General features: G+C 53.3%; 1 protein-coding gene across 12 annotated transcripts in view; it reads right to left on the bottom strand.

Moving 5' to 3' along the window:
* LOC738370 (bromodomain-containing protein 9) overlaps positions 1–25,681 on the bottom strand; it is a 32,642-nt gene that overhangs the window by 2,556 nt on the left and 4,405 nt on the right. For 4 of the 12 annotated variants that reach the window (XM_063814474.1, XM_054686206.2, XM_001139048.8 and 1 more), the window contains exons 6-16: positions 24,704–24,814; positions 23,935–24,050; positions 21,292–21,424; positions 18,253–18,328; positions 16,940–17,035; positions 15,493–15,625; positions 13,220–13,331; positions 8,714–8,752; positions 7,661–7,763; positions 2,585–2,752; positions 918–1,737 (exon numbers count right to left, since the gene is read on the bottom strand). In XM_063814474.1, the coding sequence (XP_063670544.1) occupies positions 1,637–1,737; positions 2,585–2,752; positions 7,661–7,763; positions 8,714–8,752; positions 13,220–13,331; positions 15,493–15,625; positions 16,940–17,035; positions 18,253–18,328; positions 21,292–21,424; positions 23,935–24,050; positions 24,704–24,814 (1,188 nt within the window). In that variant the 3' untranslated portion in view covers positions 918–1,636. Of the gene's footprint in view, positions 1–917; positions 1,738–2,584; positions 2,753–7,660; positions 7,764–8,713; positions 8,753–13,219; positions 13,332–15,492; positions 15,626–16,939; positions 17,036–18,252; positions 18,329–18,892; positions 18,983–21,291; positions 21,425–23,406; positions 23,482–23,934; positions 24,111–24,703; positions 24,815–25,681 lie in introns of those variants that run through there. The other 8 variants (XM_063814446.1, XM_054686208.2, XM_063814463.1 and 5 more) reach the window with 5 other exon arrangements.

The raw sequence follows: 25,681 nt of genomic DNA, 5'->3' as shown, positions 1-25,681 counted from the left end.
CCTGCTGTCAGGAGCCACGTTGTTCCTGAGCCCAAGCTCTCTAAGGCTGTACCCTGGGGACCCGGCTGTGGGAAGTGTCTGTCCTGTTAAGGGAATCCTGGCCTCTGGAGCCCCAGTGGAAGCTGGGTGCGGTACACAGCCCCACTGAGCTTGGGACTGCAGATGCTGCCTTTCCCACCCTCCCTGCAGCAAGGGCATCCTCCCAGAGTTGGGGGTGGGGAGCAGAGCCTGCAGGCAGCCACTGGAACGGTGCACTTGGTGGCATCCAGGGACAGGACGGCAGGTGCAGCTGTGCAGACAAGCGTGGAGTCTGCTTCCTAGCCAGCACAGAGGGTGCAGCCCAGGCTCTGCCCCTCGTCTGAGCCCTGTTCACAAACTCTTCCTGTGAGTCAGCTACTGTGGCTTCTTCATGCTCTGTCCAGAGGCAATGGCTTTGCTCCCACTTCCACCAGGGCCCAGGAAGGACCTGAGAATGCTCACCCACACCACACAGAGCACCGGCCACCCTGCTCACCCAGCGTCAATGGCCTGCGAGGGTCAGCCCTGTGGTCCCGTGGTGTGAGGGCCCAGGCACTGCATACTGCCCCCGGGGCCTCTTCAGAGTCACAAATGCTGCTGCCCCCAGGACGACTGAGCTCCCATCCATGCCTGGCCTCTGGAAGGTGTGGCTTCTTCACTTTCAAGTTTCCATGGTCACAGAGCAGGGCACCCTGCAGGAGGTGCTGCTGGGCGCACAGGTGTACCTGACGTCACTGTGGGCACGACAGCTGGGCCAGAGGACCACCACCAGCTGGTAGGACACAGCACCCTCGCGTGCTGGGAGCAGTCGGGTGCACTTTGGCGCTCTGTGTCTTGTGATTGGAAGCTGTGTTTATGGTATTTTGCAAATACTAACATAAATGGGCACTCAGTAAACACCCAGTTAGAAAATGTTTTATGGACACGGAACGCTCCACTGTAACGGGCAGGCAGAACACACTCCTTTCCCAGGCTCAATTAAACAGAAAACAGGGGAGCTCTCCTCACCCCAGCCTGGCCCTGTGCTCCCCAGTGGCCCCTGCGAGGCCCCTACCATGGCCTGCCTGGGAAACACAAACTATGACAGGAACACGCAGGACTGATACAGAATGAGGCCAGACACACCCATGCCTGTGCCTCCCAAGAGCGACCCCAGGACAGTGGGGCAGACAGAGGTGTCTACACTGGCAGAAATAAGGGCTGGAGCTACACGTGATGCTCGGACACAGACGGCACGCAGCTCTGCGGCCTGGCCACACACCCTTCGCATATGACTCCACTCCTCAGGGTTCACGGGGCTGTGTACAGAGACTCTCTCTGCTGACACGATGGCCACACGCCCTTCGTGTATGACTCCACTCCTCAGGGTTCACAGGGCTGTGTACAGAGACTCTCTCTGCTGACACGATGGCCATATGGCCTTAGCGTATGACTCCACTCCCCAGGGTTCGTGGGGCTTGGAGACTCTGCTGACATGATACCACAGACAATTCATTACCTCCCCAGGGCTGCTTCCCGCATGCCAAAGGGGACAGGATCAAAGTCCTTGTCTGATGACAAAAACTCTACACGTGCAAAATAAAACTAAAAAAATAAAAGAGCTGAAGGTGGTCTAGAGTTAGGTCTTGGCAGAGGCCGCAGCCTCTGGAGACTGAAGAAACTCATAGGGGTCGTGGGTGACGTCTGGCTGCTCCCCGACACTCAGGCGAGAAGGGCTTCCTGCAATTTTCAGAACACAGGACTTCAACACACAGGACAGACCCGCAGCACACGTGGGGCTCCTGGAGCCCAAGGTCTGCTTCGTGACCTACCGCCAGGGCTCAGGGACTCCCAGGACACAGGGGCACCTCTCACTCCCTGCCAAGGAGAGCTGTGTGTAGAGACCCTGGAGCCAGGGGTCGCCCTGACCCAGCACACAGCACGGATGCTGCTTCTGAAGGAGAGAAAGCTCCTTGGCCAGGAGTCCCTCAGACACAGCCCAGACCTCAGGGCAGTTCCCAAAGTCATACTGGGATATCGGGGGCCTCAGACTTTGACCCACGGCCCTCCAAAGCCTGCTCCATGCACTGTTAACACCCTGATCACAAGGTCAATGGAATCGAAAATACTGGTCTTTCTGCAGATGGTTGCAGCTAAACCTCTGCAGCTGAAGAAGTGTCAAGATTCACTCTGCCGATAGAGTGATCCAGTGTTTACAAGTGGGAACAAACCCCCACCCACCAAAACCACTCCAGGACACATGGCCAAGGAAGCCATGCTCTCTCCCCAGCAGAAACACTGGAACCAGGGTCCACAGAGGGCACAGGGGTGGACAGAACTGGGGACGGTATCTGGCAGAAAGCCTGTAACCCAGCGTGCGGCCAGGCCAGCATCCCAGCTCCGCTCCGGCTCTGCACCCTGAGGCCGCGACCCAAGGACGTCTGTGGAAACCGACCCCCACAACAGCACAGCTGCCCATGCAGCCTCCAGCCTTCCCACAACTACAATGCTGCCCACTACCTCGTCTAGACGTCACACTGACTGTGCTGGGGTCTCTGGGGATGCGGCGTGGGTGGGGGCGTCTCACCCAGGTGGTGCTGGTCCCTCTCGGAGGCGTTGGACAGGGAGCTGAGGTTGGACGACGGCCGAGATCCACCGCGCTCCGCCTGTGCTTCGTGCAGGTCCTGCAGGAGCTTCGTCGTCTCATCCAAGTTCAAATGGCTGTCGTCAGGGTCCAGCTCCTTCTTCACCTTCCCTGTGTAAACAGGACATGACCCCACGTCGGCTGAGCTCAGCCGGCCCGTCTACCCTAAGGGCAGGAGCGCACTGCCCATCCAGACAGGCCTCTCCGCTCAGGACAATAATTGCTCTGGAAACTGAGTGGACGAGCTCACAGCAGACAGGTGGACAGGCCTGGAGGACAGACATTACCCTTAGCAGTGAGTGAAGGAAAGGCAGACACCCAGGGTCCTTTGCTCAAGCAAAGCATCAGACAAGACCTAGCACCGCACAGACCACGTCATGTCACGCACAGACACCGTGGAGGGATGTGGCCACAACCCAGGATGGGCCTGGTGTGGGCTCCTGTCCTCAACACACAAAGGCCAGACAGCTGGATGGAGGGTGCAAGAGGCTGGCAGACCCCGGTACCTGCCCAGCTCACTGTGGAGCAGGTTCCAGGCCACAGCCATCGGGGACGCAGCACATCCAGCGGAGAGGTGGAAAGGATGAGCTCCCAGCCCACTCCTGAACTGTGCACCAGACATGCCAAGAGCCTGCACACAGGTCTGTGGTCACCTGAGCCCCACCAGCCAGGGGACCAGCTTCACCCTCCCCGGGGTGACTCTGGGCTTACCCTGACAATGCCTGGGGAAGGTCCCACAGAGTCTAAGCCACTTCTCAAACTCAGAACAAAGGCCGCCAGGCCTCAAAGGTGTGTAAGCAGACCTATCACCCAACGGCATCAACTACAAACTCCACCTGGTATCCAGTAAATGATTCCAACACACACGAAGGGGCAGGAAAACACAGCCCCAAACTAGGGGAGACTCAAAGCTGACATCAGGGAATCAGTAGACAAAGTGTAAGAACAGTGACTACAGACATGCTCTGTAGAACTGGGTAATGAGCAGAGGCTAGAACAGCTGGGAGAACTTAAAGACAGAAGATGAGGGAAAGTTTGGAACTACCTAGAGACTTCCTGCATGGCTATGATTCAAATGCTGATAGTGATATGGACAGTGAATTCCAGGCTGAGGTGGTCTCAGATGGAGATGAGGACCTCATTGGGAATGGGGGCAAAGGTCACTCTTGCTATTCTTTAGGAGAGACTGACAGCATTGTGACCCTGCTCTAGAAATCTGTGCAACTTTGAACATGAGAGAGATGATTGAGGGCACCTGGTGGAAGAAATTTCTAAGCACTAAAGCGTTCAAGAGGTGACTTGGCTGCTTCTAAAAGCCTATGCTCACTTGCATAAACAGAAAAATGACCTGAAACTGGAACTTATATTTAAAATGGAAGCAGAGTGTAAAAGTTTGGAAAATTTGTACCCCAGCCATGTGGTAGAAAAGAAAAACCCATTTTCTGGGGAGGAAGTCAAGAAGGCTGCAGACATTTGCATAAGTAAAGAGGAGCCAAATGTTAATACCTCAGGGACATTTCAAAGACCTTTGCCCAGACACTGCCATCACAGGCCTGGAGGTCTAGCAGGGAAAAATGGTTTTGTGGGCCAGGCCCAGGGCCCCACTACTCTGTGAAGCACTGGGACATGTGCCATGGTGCTCTGTGTCCCAGCCATGGCTAAAAGGGGCCAAGGTACAGGGCTAAAAGGGTCGATGCTTCAGAGGGTGCAAGCCCCAAGCCCTGGAAGCTTCCACGTGGTGTTGGGTATGTGGGTAGGCAGAAGGCAAGAGCTGAGGTTTGGCAGCCCCCACCTAGATTTCAGAGGATGTATGGAAAAGCCAGGGTGTCCAGGCAGAAGTCTGCTGCAGGGGCAGGCCCTTCATGGAGAACCTCTGCTAGGGCAATGCAGAGGGGAAATGTGAGGTTGGAGCCCTCACCCCACAGAGTACCCACTGGGGCACTGCCTAGTGGAGCTGTGAGAAAAGGGCCACCGTCCTCCAGACCTCAGAATGGTAGATCTGACAGCTTGCACCATGCCATCTGGAAAAGCTGCAGGCACTCAACACCAGCCAGGGAAAGCAGCCACAGAGGCTGTACCCTGCAGAGCCACAAGGGCGGGGCTGCCCAAGGCCGTGGGAGCCCATCCCTTGCATCAGTGTAGCCTGGATGTGAGACAAGGAATCAAAGAAGATTCTTTTGGGAGCTCAAGATGTAATGACTGCCCTGCTGGGTTTCAGATTTGTAGCCTGCTGCCCCTTTGTTTTGGCTGATTTCTTCCTCTTGGGATGGGTCTATTTACCCAATGCCTGTACCCGATTTGTATCTTGGAATTAACTAATTTGTTTTGGATTTTACGGGCTCACAGGCAGAAGTAACTTGCCTTGTCTCAGATAAGACTTTGGACTGTGGACTTCTGAGTTAATGTTGGAATGAGTTAAGACTTTAGGGGACTGTTAGGAAGGCGTGATTGTGTTTTGAAATGTGAAAAGGACAAAAGATTCGAGAGGAGTCAGGGGCAGAATGATACAGTTTGGTTCTGTATTCCTGCCCAAATCTCATGTTGAATTGTAATTCCCAATGTTAGGGGAGGGTCCTGGTGGAAGGTGATTGGATCATGGGGATGGATTTCCCCCTTGCTGTTCTCTGTTCTCATGATAGTGAGTGACTTCTCATGAGATCTGGTTGTTTCAAAGCACTTCCCCCTTTGCGCTCTCTCCTGCTCCGCCATGTTTCTCCTTCATCTTCCGCCATGATTGGAAGTTTCCTGATGCCTCCCAGCCATGCCTCCCAAACAGCCTGAGGAACTGTGAGTCAATTAAACCTCTTTCCTTCACCAATGACCAGTCTCAGGTGGTTTTTTATAACAGTGTGAGGACAGACTAACACACCACAGCACATCAGCACCAAAGCACATCAGCACCAAGCTGCTGAGAAGTAGTAATAAGGACAAAATCTTAGAAGTGCTGAGAAAAACAGCTGCTGTGCAGAAAAGTGCTGTCACAGCAGCCTGGGGCCAGGGTCCCCTGGAAGGCAAGGCCAGCCACGGCTGGCATCTGGGGTCCCCCCCAGTGCTAGGGATTGTTCACAGCTCCAACAACAGGAACAGAGTGGTTTATGCTAAAGCTCACCTCCCCTCCGGGGTCTGGATTTTGGTACCTGCCTGGCAAGGGGGTACCCTGTGACCAGACCCCAGTGACCCTGGGCACCAAGCCTCTGATGAGCTTCCCTGGTGGGCATTTCACATGTGTTGTCACAGCTCACTCCTGGGAATTAAGCGCGTCCCATGTGCCTCTGCTGGGAGTGGATCTGGGCCTCACGCTGGATTTCCTTGGATGTCACTCCTGTCCCTCTGCTGCTGTTGGCACCCTTCCCCTATAATAAATCACGGCCATAAGTGCCTGAACAGAGCCAGCAGAGACAGGTGGAATGTCACCACGCGAAGCAGTGGGACCCATGGATCCAGGCACCACAAATGCTGCTGGAGGTCAGAACAGCTGGGGGGCGCTGCACCGGCAGCCTCCCAGGTGAGGGCACAGTCTCCAGGATGGCCCCACCGGCTGATGCCAACTGAAAGCCCCAGGCTGTGGTCTGTGCTTCCGACTAACCAGCTATCAAATGGGGTTCCCAGAAGACCAGACTTGAGCTCTATGAATTTCCTAGAGTGACTCACAGAAGTCAGGGAAACATCTGTAAATGAAAAATAAAATTCTAAGCCCCATGGACTGAACGGATTCCCACTCTTGGCCAAGGGCACTCCAAAGTCAACCTGGAAAATGAGGTCAGGCCATGATGTGAAGCGGGATTGGACTTGCCTCATTATCCCCTCTTTTGGAATTCAGGCATAGCTGACCAGCATTAACTTTAAAACAGAAATCTGAAGGTTGACAAAGCAGACTCCGTGGTAATAAGACACCAAATTCCGATCCAACTTTAGTACAGCATCATGTGATAGACGGCAGGCCCTGAAAGAAACTGAGTATTTTATCTCAAAATATATTTTTGACATATTTTGAAATAGCCCTGCAAAGCTGTCTCTTGTGGGAAAAATCTACATTCTGTAGAGAATCTCCTGCCCCTTCCAAGTCTCTTCCTGACCCAACAGAGATTTAACTAACAATCTGGTACCTTTGAGGGCCTCATGAGTGATGTTTGCCATCTACTCTACTCTTTTTGAAGCCTGCTACCTGAAGGCTGAATTCATCTATGTGACAAGAACCTTGGCTTCTACAACTGCTTTTGTTAACCACGCACATTTCTTTCTGACTTCAGCTCTTCAGAGCTTAACCCTTTCAACCAAATGCCAATCAGGAAATCTCTGAATCCACCAACGACCCGACGTTCCTCGCTTCAAGTTGTCCCACCTTTCCAACACGAACCACTGTAACAACTGACATCTACTGACTGATGTCCTCTGTCTCCCTAAAACATATCAAAACAAGCTGCAGACCAGTCCTCCTCGGCAAATGTTCTTGGGACCTCCTGGGACTGTGTCACAGCCACGGTCTTCATATCTCACTCAGAAGAAACCTCTCTAAATACCCTGCAGAGTTTGACTCTTCTGTCCACACACTAGGCTGACATTTACCCATTTATTCTGCGGGGTGTCACCCAGGGTACAGATGGGCCCCAGGTGGGAGCGATGCAGAGGGGACCCATGGGAAGGGGCTGCCTTCTTCCCAGAGCCTCCAGGCGTCCGGCAATGAGGCTCCCTAGGGAACCCCACCTTTGGGGATTTCATGGAGGCGGTAGGCAACACTGATGAAATCCACAGCCACTGGGGATCGGCCAGACCCCATCCTGAGGTTACCCAGGGGCTGCAACCACTTCTCATTAGCTTAAAAAAGACACAACACTCAGGAGATTCCAGGGGTTTTAGGAGCTATGGTCCAAAAACCTGGGACAAAGACCAAATACTGTAACAAAAGATTTTCCTGGCATCCCTGTCTAGTCAGGAAGGGAGAGGAGGTGGAGGCCGCGTGTTTTCTTCCTCTATCACACCTTCACCGGGTGCTGTGGGAAAGCACCTGTTACAACTCACCCAGAGAGCTGAGCATGGAGATATCCACAGAGACGTCGGGATAGGACTTCATCGACATGAACTCCAGAACAGAGCTGCTGCTGTCTCCTAGGGTGTCCCCAACCTGTGGAGACAGACACGCATCAAGCTCAAATGAAACATCAAACGAAAAACGAAATGTTACTTCACACTCGCTATTGAAATCACTCTAATTATTTGCTAAACGTGAACCCACCCCTCAGTAAGTGACAAGACCAAGCCCTGTTCACTGAGGCTGCTGTTCAAGGGACTGTCAGGTTGGAGCTCATGAACGGATATGCAAAGCCATGTCAAAGAAAAACCTACTGAGACCAACAATGCAAAGTAACAATCCTTTGTTAACTTTTTGGGGCTAAAGAAATTGGGGAGGGACATTATGCAACAGGAAGATACATGGAATTTTAGGGTCCAGGACTATTTCTCAGGCACTTCACAGAGCACACAACGTTCCCTTTCCTTTCCCAGCAAGGCGTGTCCTCAGGGCTAGACTACAGCCACCCTAACACATACTCTCTCATCAGCTCCCTGCAGCTCGGCCTCTGCCCTCAGACAGATGTTAAGGGGTCTCTCCAGGTTCCCAGGGACCCTGGACCAAAGCCCAAGCCCATGCCTGTTGACTGTCAGAGACACACACCTGCCAATCGGCAGGTGCAGCAGTCTGGGCTCACAGCACTGCCCTGCCAGCACTGGCCCCAGAGCCCACTGTGCTTGGGACAACACCTGCTACTCACCAAGCAGGTCCCGAGAAGGCCCATCCTGCCCAACCCTTACAAGGGTGTTCCACAAGGACAGCACCCAGCGGGGCCAACTGCTCTGAAACTACCCATTTCTGGATTTGGAAGAACGTACTGCGGCTTCACACCACTCACCTCAAGTCATGAAAAGAGGAGGAGAAACACTATTGATCTTACTGATCAGAAACGGACTCCATTTCTAAACGCCGTCATACACACAGACCTCCCCACCTCAAAGGCTGGACACAACTTTCCCTGTGAGAATAATATTTGGCTTGCCCTTCCATGTTCAAAAACTTACCTTGGCTTCATCTGGAGGCTTCATGGGAACATTTCTTCTCTGAAAAGTAAATGAGGACAGAAACTAGTTTTTCCAGAGTGATTTCATAGAAACGGACAATTCGCTGACATTACACACACGTAAAAATGGCTTGCGCGCTTCTGCAAATTCTGCTCCCCAGTCACGCCATCTTAATGGATTAAGGCTGGGGGTCCTCCAAACCTTCTTCATCACCGGTCACTGACCCAACCATGCCCAGCCCCCTCCTCAGCGCCAGGATTGTGTGCCGGGGACAGCGCTCCACAGGGCGAGATGGAGAGGACAGAGAGAGAGGACGCCGTTGCTGTTTTGGCAGCCTTGGGTGGCTTAAAACAGAAAAAAAAAGATGTGCCTAGATCCTATGGGAAGCTTAGGATAAGAAGGGTCTCGTGGGTTCCACCTGGAATATGACCAGGTGCCTGAGACCAGCTCGAGTCCTGCAGGGGCAGGTGTGTGCAGGAGTGAAGGAGGCAGACACCTCCTGGCAGTGCCTGCAGCAGGTGGGCCGGGCCGTGCATTGTCTCCTTCCACAACTGTTGGCCTCCGTGGCACACCCGTCCTGTGCTCCGGTGGAGCGATGCTGTAGTATGCACTCTATCATGTGTGATCTTTGTTCGAAATAAAGTTTCTCAGATTCAATGACATTGATTTTCACAAGCTTTTAATTAGAAAATGAATACTGCTGTTTTGTTCGCATCTGTTTCCCCACAAGCCTTCAGTCACTTTAGTCCTGAGCATCATTTACTGCGGGGGTGCACTCGGGGTCACTCAACTCCATATCCAAGTTCACTTTCCCAAAAGGAATCTAACTGGAACCCAGAGAGGAAACCACAGAGCCATCCCATTTCCGGGCTGTGAGGGGGTCACTTTCCCTACCCCACAGCAATGCCTGATTCTAACGCGGTGTTGGGGGGGCCAGCTTCCTGCCTGGAGGGAGCCTGCAGGCCACAACACGGGAGGGTGACCAGAGCTCAGAGTCAGAACCACGAGGGGCAGGCTCTGCAGAGGGAGCTGCTCCTCAGAGCTGCAGAAATCTGCGTGGGGACTCCCGCCTGGCTGCAACCCTCTCTTCAGGGGCCTGCGAGCCCTCCACGCATGGAAATCAAGGAAAATCTTGAGTTCCTTCAAGGGAAATTCCAGTTACTTAGATAACTCCGAGAAGTAAATCAGCGACTTGATAAGCAAGAAGGTAACAGTATCCTAAAACAACAGTCAAGGAAGCTGGAGACAGATGTTTGTTCCCTGTAGAAAGTAAAGACAACCTCCCAGCACTGTTCCCTGTAGAAAGAAAAGACAACATCCTACCACTCTGGGAGGCTGAGATGGATGCATCATTTGAGGTCAGGAGTTCAAGACCAGCCTGGCCAACATGGCGAAACTCCGCCTCTACTAAAAATACAAAAATTAGCCAGGTGTGGTGGCGCGTGCCTGTAATCCCAGCTACTCGGGAGGCTGAGGCAGGAGAATCGCTAGAATCAGGGAGGCAGAGGTTGCAGTGAGCCACAATCATGCCACTGCACTCCAGCCTGGGTGACAGAGTGAGACTCTATGTCTCAAAAAGAAAAAAAAAGAAAGTAAAGATAACATCTTAATGTATATCCCTGAGTTGTCTTTCAGAAACCTGGACCCTCCACCTAGGACCTCCCCAACAAACTAATCTACTGGCATGAAGGGCTCAGATAAGGAGAAACTGAAGACTGAGCTCTGACCCCGTTCTTTGTTCTGAATTTCTTCCTGACGGGCCTGGAGGAAGCCACACCCACAAGCCTAAGCTAACATTCTTTTCTCTTCACCCCAAATTTTTAAACAAAGCTTCTCCTCCTTAACCAGCTGCAAATCAGAAAACCTTTGAATCCACCTATTACCTATAAGGCCCTGCTTGCAGATACCGCCCTTCTAGGCCAAGCCGACATGTAACCTCTGTGTCCTTATGCATGACTCTGTCTTTCAGTTCTGCTTTCCTGAGATCTACCCCTGCTTTACAAGCCTTGCCTGTAGCCAGTGGGGGAGGCCAGGATTTATACATGAGCCTCCTGGTCCACCTTACTTGGCGCCCTGCAAATACACGTGTCCTTTCTACGACAAAACCTCGGCATGGGTGTCTGGGTTTACTGCACCAGGCATGTGGACCCCAGTTCATCTGTAACAAGCACAGATGAAACCGTCAGGTCAAGGGACTGACCCCTCCTCGGGAGCCATGAGCCAAACGTTCTCAGAGCCTGGGCAGGACAGAGACTCATCCGAACTCCACCCACAGCAGAGACCACGCTGAAAAGACAGGGCTCCCTGAAGGGCCACTCCTTAGCATTAAGGCTACACGAACCCTAGAATAAGGCTGCCCTGGACCGACCCCAGACAAGCCTGGTAGGATCCGGCCATCATCCACAAGTAACAACTGCCAAAATGATCATCAGTATTCTCCGAAAGAGAGCAAGAACCCAGATCAGCCTTGCCCAGCAGACATAACGTGAGCACACGCCTCGTTCTAAATGTTTTTTTATCTTTTTTTTGAGACAGGGTCTTGCTCTATTGCCTAGACTAGAGGGCGGTGGTGCAATCGCACTGCAGCCTCGACCTCCCGGCCTCAAGTGATCCTCCCACCTTAGCCTCCTGTGGAGCTGATGACAGGTGCATGCCACCGTACCCAGCTCTTAAAATTCTAGCTGCCACATTAAAATTACTCTTAACATTCAATTAACTAATGCATTTTACTTAGACAAATTTATTGAAGATGTTTTTATTCCAACATGCGGGCCATAAGAAATCGTTACTCATATTTTTACGTTTTTTGTATTAGTTTTTTAAGATCTAGTTTGTAGCTCACACATCACATCTAAATTCAGACTGGCCACATTCAAATTTCCCAGCGGCCATGTGGCCAGTGCTATTTTATCAGACAGCGAGGGTCAGGACTGTCCACCAGGCATGTGCACAATGGCCCACAGCTCCAAGTGCAGCAAAGTGTCAAACAGAAACAGAACCGGAAACGGCAGAGGCGACAGACTCAGTGACTGAGGACTTCAAAAGCAGCAGCAATAAATACGAACATGGCTCAAGGATGTAAGGAAAAACACACACACAACATGAGAGAAGATACACAAAAGCCGCAAATGGAGCCCAAGTGATGAGCAGCGCGGGACGGCATCATCAGTGAAAACTGATCCGGGATAACAGGTTCAGGTGTGGCCAGAGAACAGGTGAATGAACTTAGCCAACAGCATCAGAAACTAATCTGCAGCAGCCTGGTGCGGCAGCACAGTGTTGGTGCCATGTGAGATAACGCGAGCTGTCCTCAGAGTGCCACAGTCCAGCAGGAGGAGGAAGAGGCAGTGGTGGAAAATGACATTTGAGTAATGGCTAAAAATCTTCCAAATATGATGAAAACTACAGACATATCCAAGAAACAACAAATGCTAAGTAGAACACAAAGAAAAGCCCACCAAGGCACCTGGAAAATACAATGCTGAAAATCACTGATAAAGAAAGATAAAAGTTCAAAAGCTCCTAGAGCACCGGCCAGATCCCGTCCTGCCGAGCGCCCGGGAGTGAGCAGCCGAGGCTCTGTGAGCCACACGTTGCCTGAAGCATCTTCTTCTTCCTTTTCTTTTCTGTAAACACCCTTTTAAAGATGTAAAAGACATTCCTGGCTTGTGGTCTGTACAAAAGCAGACTTCAGGTCAGATCTGGCCGAAAAGACACGTCACATGTGGGAAACAAAGATGACAATGACTTCAGATGCTTTTTTTTTTTTTGGAGATGGAGTCTGGCTCTGTGGCCCAAGCTGGAGTGCAGTGGCATGATCTCGGCTCACTGCAAGCTCTGCCTCCTGGGTTCACACCATTCTCCTGCCTCAGCCTCCCGAGTAGCTGGGACTACAAACACCTGCCACCACGCCCGGCTAATTTTTTCTATTTTTTAGTAGAGACGGGGTTTCACCGTGTTAGCCAGGATGGTCTCGACCTCCTGACCTTGTGATCTGCCCGCCCCAGCCTCCCAAAGTGCTGGGATTACAAGTGTGAGCCACCATGCTTGGCCCAGATGCTTTTTTATAGCAACAATGCAAGTCAAACCTATTTTACAGTAGATGGGAAAAAAGGTCATCTAAAATTCCATACACAGGGAAAATGAATTTCAAAAATGAAGATGAAATAAAGACTTTCAGAGAAGCCAATGCTGAGAGATCACTGTCAGTAAATCTGAACTACAGGAAATATTTTTTTAAACTCTTCAGGATGAAGGAAAGTGACAGAGATGAAAGATGAAGATGGAAATAGAGAGTTACGAGTGCGCTGGAGTGGTGAGCACACAGTCACGGTCTCCAGGGGACACCTGCCCATGCAGAGAAGCACGCAGATCCTGACGAGGAGCCGGCAGCAGAGTCCCTGCGACAGCTCCTCGTCCCCGAAAGCCTGGTCAGGCTGCAGGCTCTTCCCACCAGCAGCACCCCAAGGGCACCTGCCCCTCCACCCCGGTGCGAGTGCAGCCCACCTGCTTCAGCTGGAAGAGCGTCCTAGAGTGGTCTCCGCCTGTGATCTGGTCCAGGAGGTCGTCCACCACTTTCTTGCTGTAGCTCCCAGCATCCTTCACAAACTCCTGCAGGCTAGAGGGGCCGCGGGAGAAGGTACGCTGAAAGGCATGCTGTGTGCTCCACGCCAAGCCCTTGTCGCCTGGCCCTCGCAGCGGCCCTGATCACAGAAGCCTGCCGTGCCAGTGCAGCTCCTCGGTCCCCGTGACCCTCCCAGAGCGGGTATTTTGGGGAGTGGCTGATAGTTTTCATTAGATTTTCAAAGTGGTCCATGACCCAAAAAGCTTAAAAAGATCTCAGTGGGGAGAGGGAGAAAAGCATGAATACACACGCACACAGCCTAGAAACACACGTGTGCTATGTTATCATCTGTAAAAGGATACTCCTATCTTTCCACTCGTTATGCGTTTAAAAACACAAGTGGGTGTGGACAGAAGCACATCGGTGGGCAGCGCCTGCCGGTGAGGAATGGGCGCGTAGGGCAGGGGTGGGCCGACACTTCCAAGGCACTCCTTTTAGTACCATCCTGATTCTTGGCCATATAAATGAAACAACTTAAAAAATAAAACATAATACAATCTAAAAAGTAGGCCAGGAACAAAAATGCATAGTCTTAGAATCAAAGCACCAAGCAAGGGCCTCAGAAGGGCTCCCCAGACTCCAAAGACCTTCGCAGAGAGGAACAAGGATGGCTGCTGGTCAGAAGCTGAACCACGGTCAGAGGAGGCAACAAGGAGACTCCGTGTCTTTGTTAAAACACCCACAGCCCAGGACAGGCCAAGCTCGGCACTCGCAGTGTGCACGGAAGCAGCACTCAGGGGCAGAGGATCTGGGTGTCTCTGCGCTGAGGCTGGCATGGGACCACGTAGCCTCATGCCAGGCCCTAGGAGATGTGCTTCTGAGTGTTGCCCCTGCAGCCATAAGGCAGGCGGGGTCAGAATGATCTTTCTTCACAGCAACATGGAACCTGACCCGTTCTAGGACAGACAGCTGGGGAAGGCAGGGGGTGTGCACAGTCCGCTGATGATACCACATGGACAACAGGTGACTGACGTCCTGAAGGAGCCACAAGCCGTGGACAGGGAGCCGACTGCGGACAGGATGGAACCAGGGGAGCCGCGGCCTTGGCCCAGGCTGGGCAGAGGCCCCACAGCAGGGGTGAGGTGAGGGCTGGCGGGAGGGTGGGGAGCAAACAACTCTTTAATTTCTGACTTATGACCCCATCGTCTCCTACTAGAATTTCCTCTTCATTTTCCACATTTACTTCCTTTTTTGCTATAAAACTCAGGGTCAGGTTTTCACTTATTTTATGAAGCACTAAGGGGATTCTTATTTATTTTTAAAACATATTCTGCATTCTTGTTGGAATAAAATGAAGACCTGATATGTCAAGATGCCATTTCTTAAAGGCTAGCAAAATTAAGTTGCTTTCTCCATTAAAAACTGCCAAATTTTACAAGAGTGACCCACTTTTATTTTGCCACAGAAAACAAAAAATACACACAGCAACATTCTACGGAAAAGCAGGCTGCTACATTTGTGATTTTGGTATTATACTTTAGCCTGCCATGGCCTGAACTGTGTCTCCCGCTCAGAGTTCGTAAGTTGAAATCCCGACCCCAGTGCCTTGGAATGTGACTATACTTGGAGCTGGGGCCTTTACGGCCTTTAGAGGTAACTGCAGTGACATGAGGCCATTAGGGTGGCCCTGATCCAATATGACCAGGGTCCTTGAGAACGGTAGGGTCTCCAGGAGAGCCGAGGACACAGAAACGCACAGGATGGCTCTGGGAAGGCACAGGGAGAAGACGGAGAAGACAGCACCTGCAGGTCCAGGAGAGAGGGCTCGGGAGGAACCAGCCCTGCCCACACCTTCATGGCAAATGCCAGCCCCCAGGAGTAAGACCCCAGTCTGTGGTGCTTTGTCACTGCAGCCTGAGCTAGCACGGCCACTTAGGAAACACAATTCAATACGATCCAGTGCGCTCAACACACCCCCAACCCCGTCACAAGCTACGCCCTGATCACCACCTTCTGACTGAGTTACCCAGATTTCAGGACTGGCCTGTGGCAGACCTGTGTGGATGACTGAAAGCAACGGGAAGACCCAGGCTGCCATCTGGACGGCTGCGGGATGGCCCTCTCCCTACCCGCACACATGTGGGGCTCCAGGTCCCACACCAGGGCGCAGCTCAAGCTGCACAGCAGCCAAGGGCTCCCCGGGGCCGACACTTGCCTCAGCGCACACTGCACGCCTGTCTCATCTCTGTAGGCTGAGTAGAGCAGCTCCATCTCGTCCGACTTCAAGTCGCCAAATACTGAATTATTCTGCATCGAAAGCGCAGTAGTGGCACTGGAGAGAAAGGTGACTGGGAGGAAGAGGAGAAAGAGAACATCACTGGACTCACTGGAAGGACTCGGTGTGCAGGCCCCACCCCGCTTCTCCAGGGGCTGAGGGACCGCCTGGCTGGCAGCCAGCACCCCAGTCTCACCTCTCTTGCTCTCCACAAAATTCTCGCTCCTGAGTTTTCCATGTGTAACCAGCAGGGGTGTAATTCACCACCCCTCATTTTACTTCTGCAGGCCAAAGACCGCAGGGAAATGCGCTCTCTGCAAAGGGGTGAGCTCCACAAGCTAAAGAGCTGTGTGGAAACGTGGGCAGAGCGCACTGTCTGTCACTGTGGAGGATCCCAACCAACACACACCGCAGGGACCACGCCTGCCCAGGGCCAGCTCTCGCTATGGGGGACACAGGCCAGGTGTACTGTGCAGTGTCCCATAGGGTGTGGAGCAGCACCCCTGGCATCTCCCTACCATCTGGTGCCAGCAGCACCCCCAACCCCAGTGGGACCATCAACACACTTCTGGACACTGCCAAACATCTCCAGGGACAAAAGTCCTGTGGTTGAGAACTGTGTTAGAGGGTGAGAACAAGGAGTGTGTCAAACACAACAAAAAAAAAGTATCAACAACCACAACAGCCCCAAGAGGAAGAGGGGAGCAGGGGATGGTGAAGACAAGTGGTGAAAGCAAGAGTATCCTTCCCAGTGGAGGGCGTCCGTCAATAGGAGACCCAGACCAGGCAGAATTTCAACACCTGGAGCTGGAGGAAAGAACATTCCAGAAACAAGGAAGCTCTTGAGCCAAGGCCATGGTTTGGAGGGAAGAGTGAGCTGTCCCATTAGCAGATGGTGTCAGTGGCTGAGGGAGAAAGGGCCGGCAGGAGCAGTGTCCATGCAGCTGTCTGCACGGGAGGGACCCAGCAGAGGTGGAGAAGTGGAGGATGGGGCCGTGCAGGAGGTCCCAGCAGCAGTGCAGCCAGGAGGCAGCAGTGCAGATGGAGAGGAGAACACACAGGCCAGACCCAAGGCCCAGGGGCCACACATTCTGACCCCTGAAGGGATGTTCTGTAATGTGACAGGGACAGAAACACAAGGACCCCAAAACACTGACCAAGGTGAAGTCCAGTGATGCAACCAAGGTGCCCGCTGTGTGTGTCCCCATCCAACACAAGTTTCATTCCTGTCACTGTAACTGATCTCAATCTTACCCATGCGAAAATATGAATCCAGGTACAGTGAGGAAACCGTGAAGTAGGAATCAGCAGCATTTGCCATCACTCCACTAAACCCCTGCCACCTTCCCTGCTCCGGCCGGCTCCTGGGACGGGACTACGGATTTACCTTTGTTTCTTTTCTCGTCTTTGAAGCCCAGCGTGGTGAAGCCTGGGAGTAGCTTACTGGAGAGCGAGCTCAAGTCCACCGGGTGGGTCTCCTCCTCTGCAACACGAACATGGCGGGCCGTGAGTGGCAGGTGTGACCCCAACGCGGTGCCCCAGTGCAGTGCCATGAGCCCTTTCTCCACATCACAGTGGATGTGATTGGTGCGGGTGGAGGGATTTTATAATGATCACCTGAAAACAAATTTGCGAAAGCCAACTACCATTCTCAAAACTAACTGCATTTCAATTTCATTTCTTTATCACCCCAAAGTCAATACAATAAAAAATACCACATTTGGCCACCACACCAGCAATACTTTGAGAACATTTTCAAATGGATCACTCAACAACTCCAAGAAGAAATCTTGTCCTGCGTGCTCTAACAGCGAAACGGTGGCGTGTGCACCCGGAGCGCGTGCATCTGACAGCATGTCTGCCATGCTCAAGTCACCACCCACACACCACTCATGGGATCAGAGCAGGAGTTCCTCAGTTCCCAACCGGTGCCTCGGTCTCAACACTCTCATAAGCTAAATATGGATCAACGGTCTATCCTCTTTAGGAAAATAAGCTGAAGATTATATAGATCAGCCCGTTTCTATCCTTCACACACTGGAGAAAACCACGCTGGCATGGTGGAGCTGGGTGAAAGACCACCAGCAGGCATGCGGGTGAGAGCGAGGGAAGCGGGAATCGAGAGGCAACCCGTGCCGGGCTGCGCGTTCCTCATGTGAGCCCGCGAGTGCGTTTCAAACCCAAGTGATCACACTTTCGTTCAAAGGACAAGCCTCTTAATTACTTCCAGGCCAACAAAGCGCCCCTGACGGGCTGGACAGGCCTAGTGCGCGCCGTCCTTCAACACTGTCCTGACGTCATCATCTAACAGCTCTTCTAAGACTGCTTTTCAGATTCAAGGAGCAGGGTGGGCCAGCACTCCGGTCTTTGCTGAAGACTGAGCTCGGGATGTGAACCCTTCCTGATGCTAGTGAGGTTTGGCCTTAAAGGCCTCTCGGCAGCTTTTCAGGAACGTGGCTCGAGTCCCGCTGCTCCCAAGGAGCCCTGACCGAGGTCTGACCAGCACACCCGCCCCGCGAGATGGCCGTCCACGCCTCCACTCGGCGCACGTGTCACGTTGGGGTGCGAGCAAGGTTGGGAAGCCAGGCAGCTTCTCATGCTGCCCCATGGCCATGGCTCAGCTTTTCATTACACAATATCAACGGAGGCCCAAAAAACAGTGTACGGAGAGCATAAAGCCAGCCCTGAGCGGGCACCCACCATCAGCGTCTGGCTCGGCCGTGTTGACCACACTGTAGAGCAGGCTCCCGTCCCCGTTCCTCTTCAGGTAGCCCATCTGGAAGGAAGCACTGCCTGAGCGTCTGTCCCTCAGGAGGGGCAGCGTAGCACAAATGAAATGAAGGTCAACAAGCAGGGCTTAATGGGGGTGAAAGCACATTTGTCCAAGAACAAACGCCAGAGGGCCCCTCACGGCATTCCCTGGAATTTCAGACTCACCGGCAACAGCAGAGCGCGCACAGGTGCCAAGGAGAACCTCTTAGGCTCCCCATGGCCCTGCTATAGGGGGTACAGCTGAAACAAAAACCTTCACCCACAAGTAAACATTTAAAATTGCTCATGAGCCTTGACAAAATGGAATGGTCAGCAGGTCAGCATGGCACTGCCTTGACGGCAGGCGGCTCCAGCTCTCAAGCATGTGTGGACCGGTTTTCATTTAAAAACCCACCACCCACACCCCAGCTCTGTGTACAGGCCATCAGGAGGATCCAGGAAGAGGAGGCACTGGTGTGTGCAGACTTGGGGTTCAAGGGGGAAGAGGGCTGTCATGCAGGGGTTGGCTGGGCTCCAGTGCAAGGGTGATGTCCATGCGCTGGACATCATGCCATGTCAGGGCAGCCACCTGGCCTGAGAAGAGCCGGACGTTTGTGTGGGGACAGCTCCCCACCGCCGATCCATGCAAAGTCTCAGAGCCCACAGGAGGGCCAGGGCCCTGGGGGAGAGGCGGAAGATCAGCTGCCATGGGACACGGAGTTGATACGTAGATTAGGAGCAGGGCCCTGGGGGAGAGGCGGAAGGTCAGCTGCCATGGGACACGGAGTTGATACGTAGATTAGGAGTCAAGTCCTCACGGCGCAGACACAAAACTGAAAGGGAAGAAGTGGGGGAAACCCACGGGGCACGAGGGAACCGGAAGTTTCCATGTAAAAACAGTTTTCAACCCATGTAAACACAGGTGCCAACAGAATCCTTCTGCACAGTGTCCATGTATGTGGTGCAGACACACACCACAGGCATCTCCCAGCTCTATCTGCAGAGGGCTTCACCCAGAACCCAGGTCCTGGCTTCTAAACAAGGCTCTCTAGTCAAGAAACCAGGGCTTCTTGGAGAATGTGGCAATTCCAGGGCTGAAGCACAGACTGCAGAACAAGGCTGTCCAAAAGAACTACAGTGCAAGCCACGCAGACCACAACCTCCAGCACACAAGCCACATAAACCACTTCCCAACACATAAGCCACGCAGACCACAACTTCCCAACACGTGAGCCAAGCAGACAACTGCCCAACACATGAGCCACGCAGACCACAACCTCCCAACACGTGAGCCACACAGACCACAACCCCCCAACATGCAAGCCACAAAAACCACAACCTCCCAACAGATAAGCCACACAGACCACAGCAACCTTCCAACACACAAGCCATGCAAACCACAAACTCCCAACAGGCGAGCCAAGCAACTGCCCCACACGTGAGCCACGCAAACCACAACCTCCCAACACGTGAGCCACACAAACCCACAACCTCCCAACAAATAAGCCACACAGACCACAGCAACTTCCCAACACGCAAGCCACGCAAACTGCAACCTCCCAACACACGAGCCACGCAAACCACAGCAACTTCCCAACACATAAGCCACAGAGACCACAGCAACATCCCAACACACAAGCCACGCAGACTGCAACCTCCCAACACACAACCCACACAAACCACAACCTCCCAACACATAAGCCACGCAGACCACAGCAACTTCCCAACATGCAAGCCACGTGAACCACAACCTCCCAATACACAAGCCACGCAGACCACAACCTCCCAACACACGGGCCACACAGACTGCAACCTCCCAACACTCAAGCCACACAGACCACTGCAACTTCCCAACACGTGAGCCACGCAGACCACGACCTCCCAACACGTGAGCCACGCAGACCGCAACCTCCCAACACACAAGCCACACAGACCACTGCAACTTCCCAACACGTAAGCCACGCAGACCACGACCTCCCAACACGTGAGCCACGCAGACCGCAACCTCCCAACATGCAAGCCACTCAGACCACAACTTCCCAACACGTGAGCCACGCAGACCGCAACCTCCCAACACACAAGCCACAAAGACCACTGCAACTTCCCAACACGTGAGCCACGCAGACCACGACCTCCCAACATGTGAGCCACGCAGACCGCAACCTCGCAACACACAAGCCACACAGACCACTGCAACTTCCCAGCAGGCACAGGCAAACAGAAGCAGACACCTCTGAAATGCCCCCACTTCAGCATTCTTTACATCCCATCCCATGTGCATTTTGAAGACTTAATATGAAAAAAACCCATAAAGCTCAAATTAACGTTTTCTACAGACTACATGTTGAGATAAAATGTTGGATAGAGAGGTGAAATGAAACCTGCAGGATTAACGTCACCTGCATTGCTCTACTTCTCTTATCAGGGCTGCTAGGAAGCCTGAGACTGCAGACAGCCTGTGCTCTGTTTCCACTGAAGACACTGGGTCTAGAACGTCTCCTGCCAGAAAGGAGAGCGTGGTCAGCTGAGTGGGCCCCACCACCACAAAGACCATCTGTGGCAGGAGCCACGTGAACACAGTCGGTGGCCTATTATGGACCATCTGTCGGATCCAACGCCAGCACCCCCACTGGAATAAAAAGGGCGGTGCCTCACGTCAACACCCAGTGACAGAGACACAGAAGTCAGCATTCACTCCAAGAGAAAGGATTAGCCTGCAGCAGGGCCTCCATCAAGGAAATGAGGTCAGTGACCATGTGGCCTCCACGATGCGTGAAACACCAGCGGCAGCCCTGCCAGAGGCACCTGGACCCCGACTGAAGAGACCAGCCTTATGTGTGTCTGATCCGGACCTCCCGTCAGGGCCCCACGCTGACCTCTGGATCCCGGTGGCTGTGCTAGATCACACAGCACCAACCCAGAAGGAGAGGCACACAGAGAGTCTGGGGCCACGTGGCACCCTCTCTCGGTGGCCACAGAGCACACTACCTTGCCGCCTGGGAGGAACCGGTTGATCCTGTCCCGAGCTTCATCAGCTGCGTGCTCCACCAGCGCCAGCACGTGCTCCTCTGTGGTACTGTCCGTCAAGCTGCAGGCGTTCCCTTCAGGCTCAAACATGCAGCTGTGAGGTGGGGACAACCAAATCACCTGGAGGCAGCATCCCCACCGCACACCTGCTCCCCATGCGTCGGCACCTAACCCAGCTTCTACCGACCCTGCCCTCAGACACAGAGCTGGCAGAGCATACTTAACTCCTTTTAGGTCTCAAAGCATCCCTTTTCACCCTAACCAAATGACAAATTAAGACACTTTTATTAAAATAAAGAGTAAGTGTAAGCCAAGTAGACAGACTCCCTGTTTTTCAAGGCAGTGCAAACTCAGTTAAAGTGCTTTAGCAACAAAGTAACAGATGCCCACACTGGTTAGTTATTAAAGGCCCCATCAGAAAAGTGACTGGAAAAGCCACCCGTGACTACGCAGCGTTCACAGCAAGGCAGGATAGGCGGGGCTGCTCGGGTGAGGTCTGGTGCTGCTGGGCTGGGTGGACAGCAGCCCCCTCTGCTGTGGCCACTGGGTGGCACAAAGAACACACAAGGACGTCAGCAAGTGGCCCCAGGTTCCACTTGAAGCAGTTCTCCAACAGCTGATGGGCACAGGCTGTAGCACCCAAGGAGTGTGGAAGGTTCTAGAAGCAAGCGAGTGGGCTCCTTCCCACCCTGGGCACTTGCCTGGGCATGGGTCTGAACGGCCTAGGGCCAGGTGCAGGCCCAGGACAAGCCCTGCCCATGAGAGCGGCCCTGCCCTTGCCTGACCTACAGTGACAACCTGGCAACCCTACACAGGAGTCAGAGCCCCATGAGCTCCGCAGGGAGGGGCTCCACTCAGGCACCTGCGTGAGCCCATTACCGATGTGCACTGCTGTGACACTAGGTGAAGGTGACTGCCTGAGCTCGGCACGCTCTCCTGCCTGCAGACTGACAGCTGGGGATCCATCTAAAGGGCCTGGATCCCACAGGCAAGGGTGAAGCTGCAGCACCAGAGACACCCAAAACCAACCTGGGGTGGGTCTGCCAGGACACAACCCCACCGCAGCTGAGCATGCTGACCAGCACCAACTTCAATTCCCCCTCAATGCTCAGTCACCATGAGGCGGCAAAGGGCGGCCATGAAACCCCGACCCCTGAAGGCCAGCAGCACACTCGAGTCGGGGGCTGAGGCCGGACACAGCCACCAGCCAACCACGCAGTGAGTGTTCACACGGCAGCGGGGTGGGAAACGCAATGCACGTGGGGAGACCGCCTTAGGAGACTGTCGTCCGTTGCCAAGCAACACACTCTGGCCACGCAGAGCACCCTGTCTCCTAAGCCAAGGCTGCAGGAACTGAGGCGCTGGTCTCAAGACCACTCTCCCTTTTGACGGTTGGAGGGAGCTGCTCAGAGCAGAAGCACCGAGCCCAGCACCGCTGCCGCCCCACCTGTTAAATCCACGTGAGTCCCATACACACTGTGAGAAGGAAACAAACAATGGAGGGCCGTGACCATCACAATTGCCTCAAGGACATTCAGTACCAACTCCAGACGGTCCCTGACTTCCCACAAGATGGCACAAAAGCAATACACTTCAGCAGAAACCATCCTTCAAATCTGATCTGTCCCCAGGATGGCAACAGGCCAGTCCTCTCAGGATACTGGGAAGACCGCGAGCCACAGTGCTGTCAGACACACGGCCATGAGGGTGGATGTCCTGAGACTGTGCTCTCTGGGGCCTGCACTCAGCAAGTGACACGTGATGAAGCAGGCTCTGTGCCAGGCGCTTCTGCCCGCTGCAGGCTATGGTAAGTGCTCTTGGTGCCTCTAAGGCCCCTGGCAATACTCTCGCTTTGTTTGGTCCTATCAGGCGGCCACCTCACATAGGTGGAGGAGCGTCTACAGGAATGACGTGTGATACGGACTTTGATACAATCTCAATGCTCAGCCACCATGAGACAAAGAGCCCCCATGAAAACCACTCTGGGGTTTAGAAAAAAAGGAAGAAGGTTCCCTGAAGGACCAGCTAAGTTGGCTGCTCCCTGTGGGAGGGAGCAGAGCTACAGGGAGCTGTGGCCTGCAGTCCTCACCTGGTCCCCCGCAGCATCCACACCTTCCTGACCACAGGCCTGCACCTGCTCCACTCCAGCGTCTACACAGACACAGAAGCGAACAGTTCAGGAGTGTGCGTCTACCCCACGGCAAGAAAGAACCCCCGCCAATGCTGGCTGCCCAAAGTCAGCCCGCTTGTGCGGCACAGTCTGGGACAAGGGCACAGCTTTGGCTGCCGGCAGGTGCTGTGCAGGGGAGGGAGGGGCCAATGATCTTAACGGCGTGTAGAGACAGAGACCACCAGTCAGTAGCAGTTGGGGGCAGGGGTGATCGGACGGGCTTGGGTACCACACCTGGGTCAGAGAGTGCACGTGGCCGGTGGGCAGGAGGGGCTGTCTGGCCACACTCCTCCTACCAGAATAAGCTACACCAAGGACGTCTACGTGACATGACATCCATTCTCTCACTCACTCACTCTCCCCTACAAGGCAGCTGCTTTCCTGGCTGTGGTGCTCAACTCCAAAAGCAAATGTGGTTTCCACAGAGCCTTTACCTGATAACTTCTCTACTCGGCTTTTTGGATTTCTTGGCAGTTTCTACTTGTACTGGTACAACTTCAGGGACAGGTTCCTCAACAGCTGTCTCTTCATTGCCCAAAAGAGCTGCCTGCTGAGAAAAATCCATGTCCTGCATAAACGACATGCTGCGCTTCAAAGCTAACAGCCGCTCCTAGAATCAGAAAGGACAGAGCAGCAGGGATTTACCTTTCCCTCACAGCCAGGGTGCCGTGATGATGGGATGGGATGGGGATGGTCACAGCCTCACCTGGCCTAAGAGCTAACTTTCCACGGCGGAGCAGCGGGAGATGGTTGTGGGGGCTTGACCCACCGCCAGAGCACGGCAGGTGCCGCACCTCCCCTTTACCTTCACCTACGTGGGATGCATGCAGCCTGGCTCACGGCACTGATCTGGGAAGCCACTCAGGATGGCCAAGGAAGACAAGGATGTCCCGTCTGGATTCAGTGAGGCAGTCACGCAAAACAAGCCCGCAATGCTGGCTGCCATCCAGCAAGACTGACACCTGACACCCAGGCTTAAGATCAAGAGATGCGGAACTTTCCACCAACCCTCAATGAGATGTTACAGCTAGGTCATGAGCAGAGAGGGTGGCCGGGGACGTCTACCCTAGAGCAAAGGGGGCAACACCATGAGGGTGGCAGGTGGATGGAGCACGTGTTCACTGTGAGGCTCCCTTCGGGCACAAGCGACGGGGGGCAGAGCCCCTGCTTTCCGTAGCTCGCTGCTGCCAGTGAGTTTCTTACTTTGCTCATCATCTTAAAGCCTGCGTGAAGGACCTTCCTCGCCAACTTGTAGTACACGGTATCTGGCCTATTGTATGTCATTGCATTATCACACATCAGCTTGAAATCTGCCTGAAAAGAAAACAGGAAAGACTTACCAGGTTTGAAATGCCACAGACAACAGCAAAGCTCTAGATGACTACCAAGAGACCAAAAGGAAAAAGCTACAATCGAGTAGAAAACAATTCAACTGGGCTCTCTGATCTAAAAATAACGTTTAAGAACTTAGAGAAGTTTTCTTAGTTGCACGTTGGTCTTGCATGAAAAATATTACAGCAAACAGTTGGCCAAGCCTGTAACTTCTTTCTAAGCATCACATACAAATGCTGTGCAAGGAAAAAGCATTTCCTGCGCTTCTTGCATTTCTCCAGAACATAAATAGGAATGAGAAGCAACGACCTGATTCTTTCAAGTGAAAGTCAAGGGATAAAGGCAGGCGTGCGGCACAGTGATATCCTCTATCTCTAGAATTTCTCCACAGAATCGAATTTAAAATTCTGTCACCAAATGGTTCCCTCAAACTACTAGAAAAAGACTTTGCCCCACAAAAGGACAACCTTATTTCGTAATTTATGGTGAAAATATGGAAACATCAGTATTTTATTATGAGAGGCCAGTTTCCTCAGCACAGGCCTCTCAAAGGTGAGTACCAACGTCAGGCTGGAGCATGACCCCGGAGGCCGGCCACCCTAACTGAGAATGTGCCATCTGGACCCTCCCCAAGTCCCGGTTCCAGAACCAGCAGCCCTAGGGCCCGGCCCGAGGCTGTGGAGCCCCTCCCCTGAAGACTCCACTGCGGACACTCCACGGAGTGAATGCTGTTCCCCTTCTCACTTTGTTGCTAGGAATGGCCAGACTGGGGCCCGAAGCAGGGAATACAGAGGGCTTTCGGGCATGGAGTGCTCTTAACATCTACCCTCAGGCGCTGCCTGATCCTCT

Source organism: Pan troglodytes, chromosome 1, assembly GCF_028858775.2.
Source record: "Pan troglodytes isolate AG18354 chromosome 1, NHGRI_mPanTro3-v2.0_pri, whole genome shotgun sequence".
NCBI lineage: Eukaryota > Metazoa > Chordata > Mammalia > Primates > Hominidae > Pan > Pan troglodytes.
Note: the sequence above shows the minus strand (reverse complement) of the source record. Positions and strands in the feature narration are given on the sequence as shown.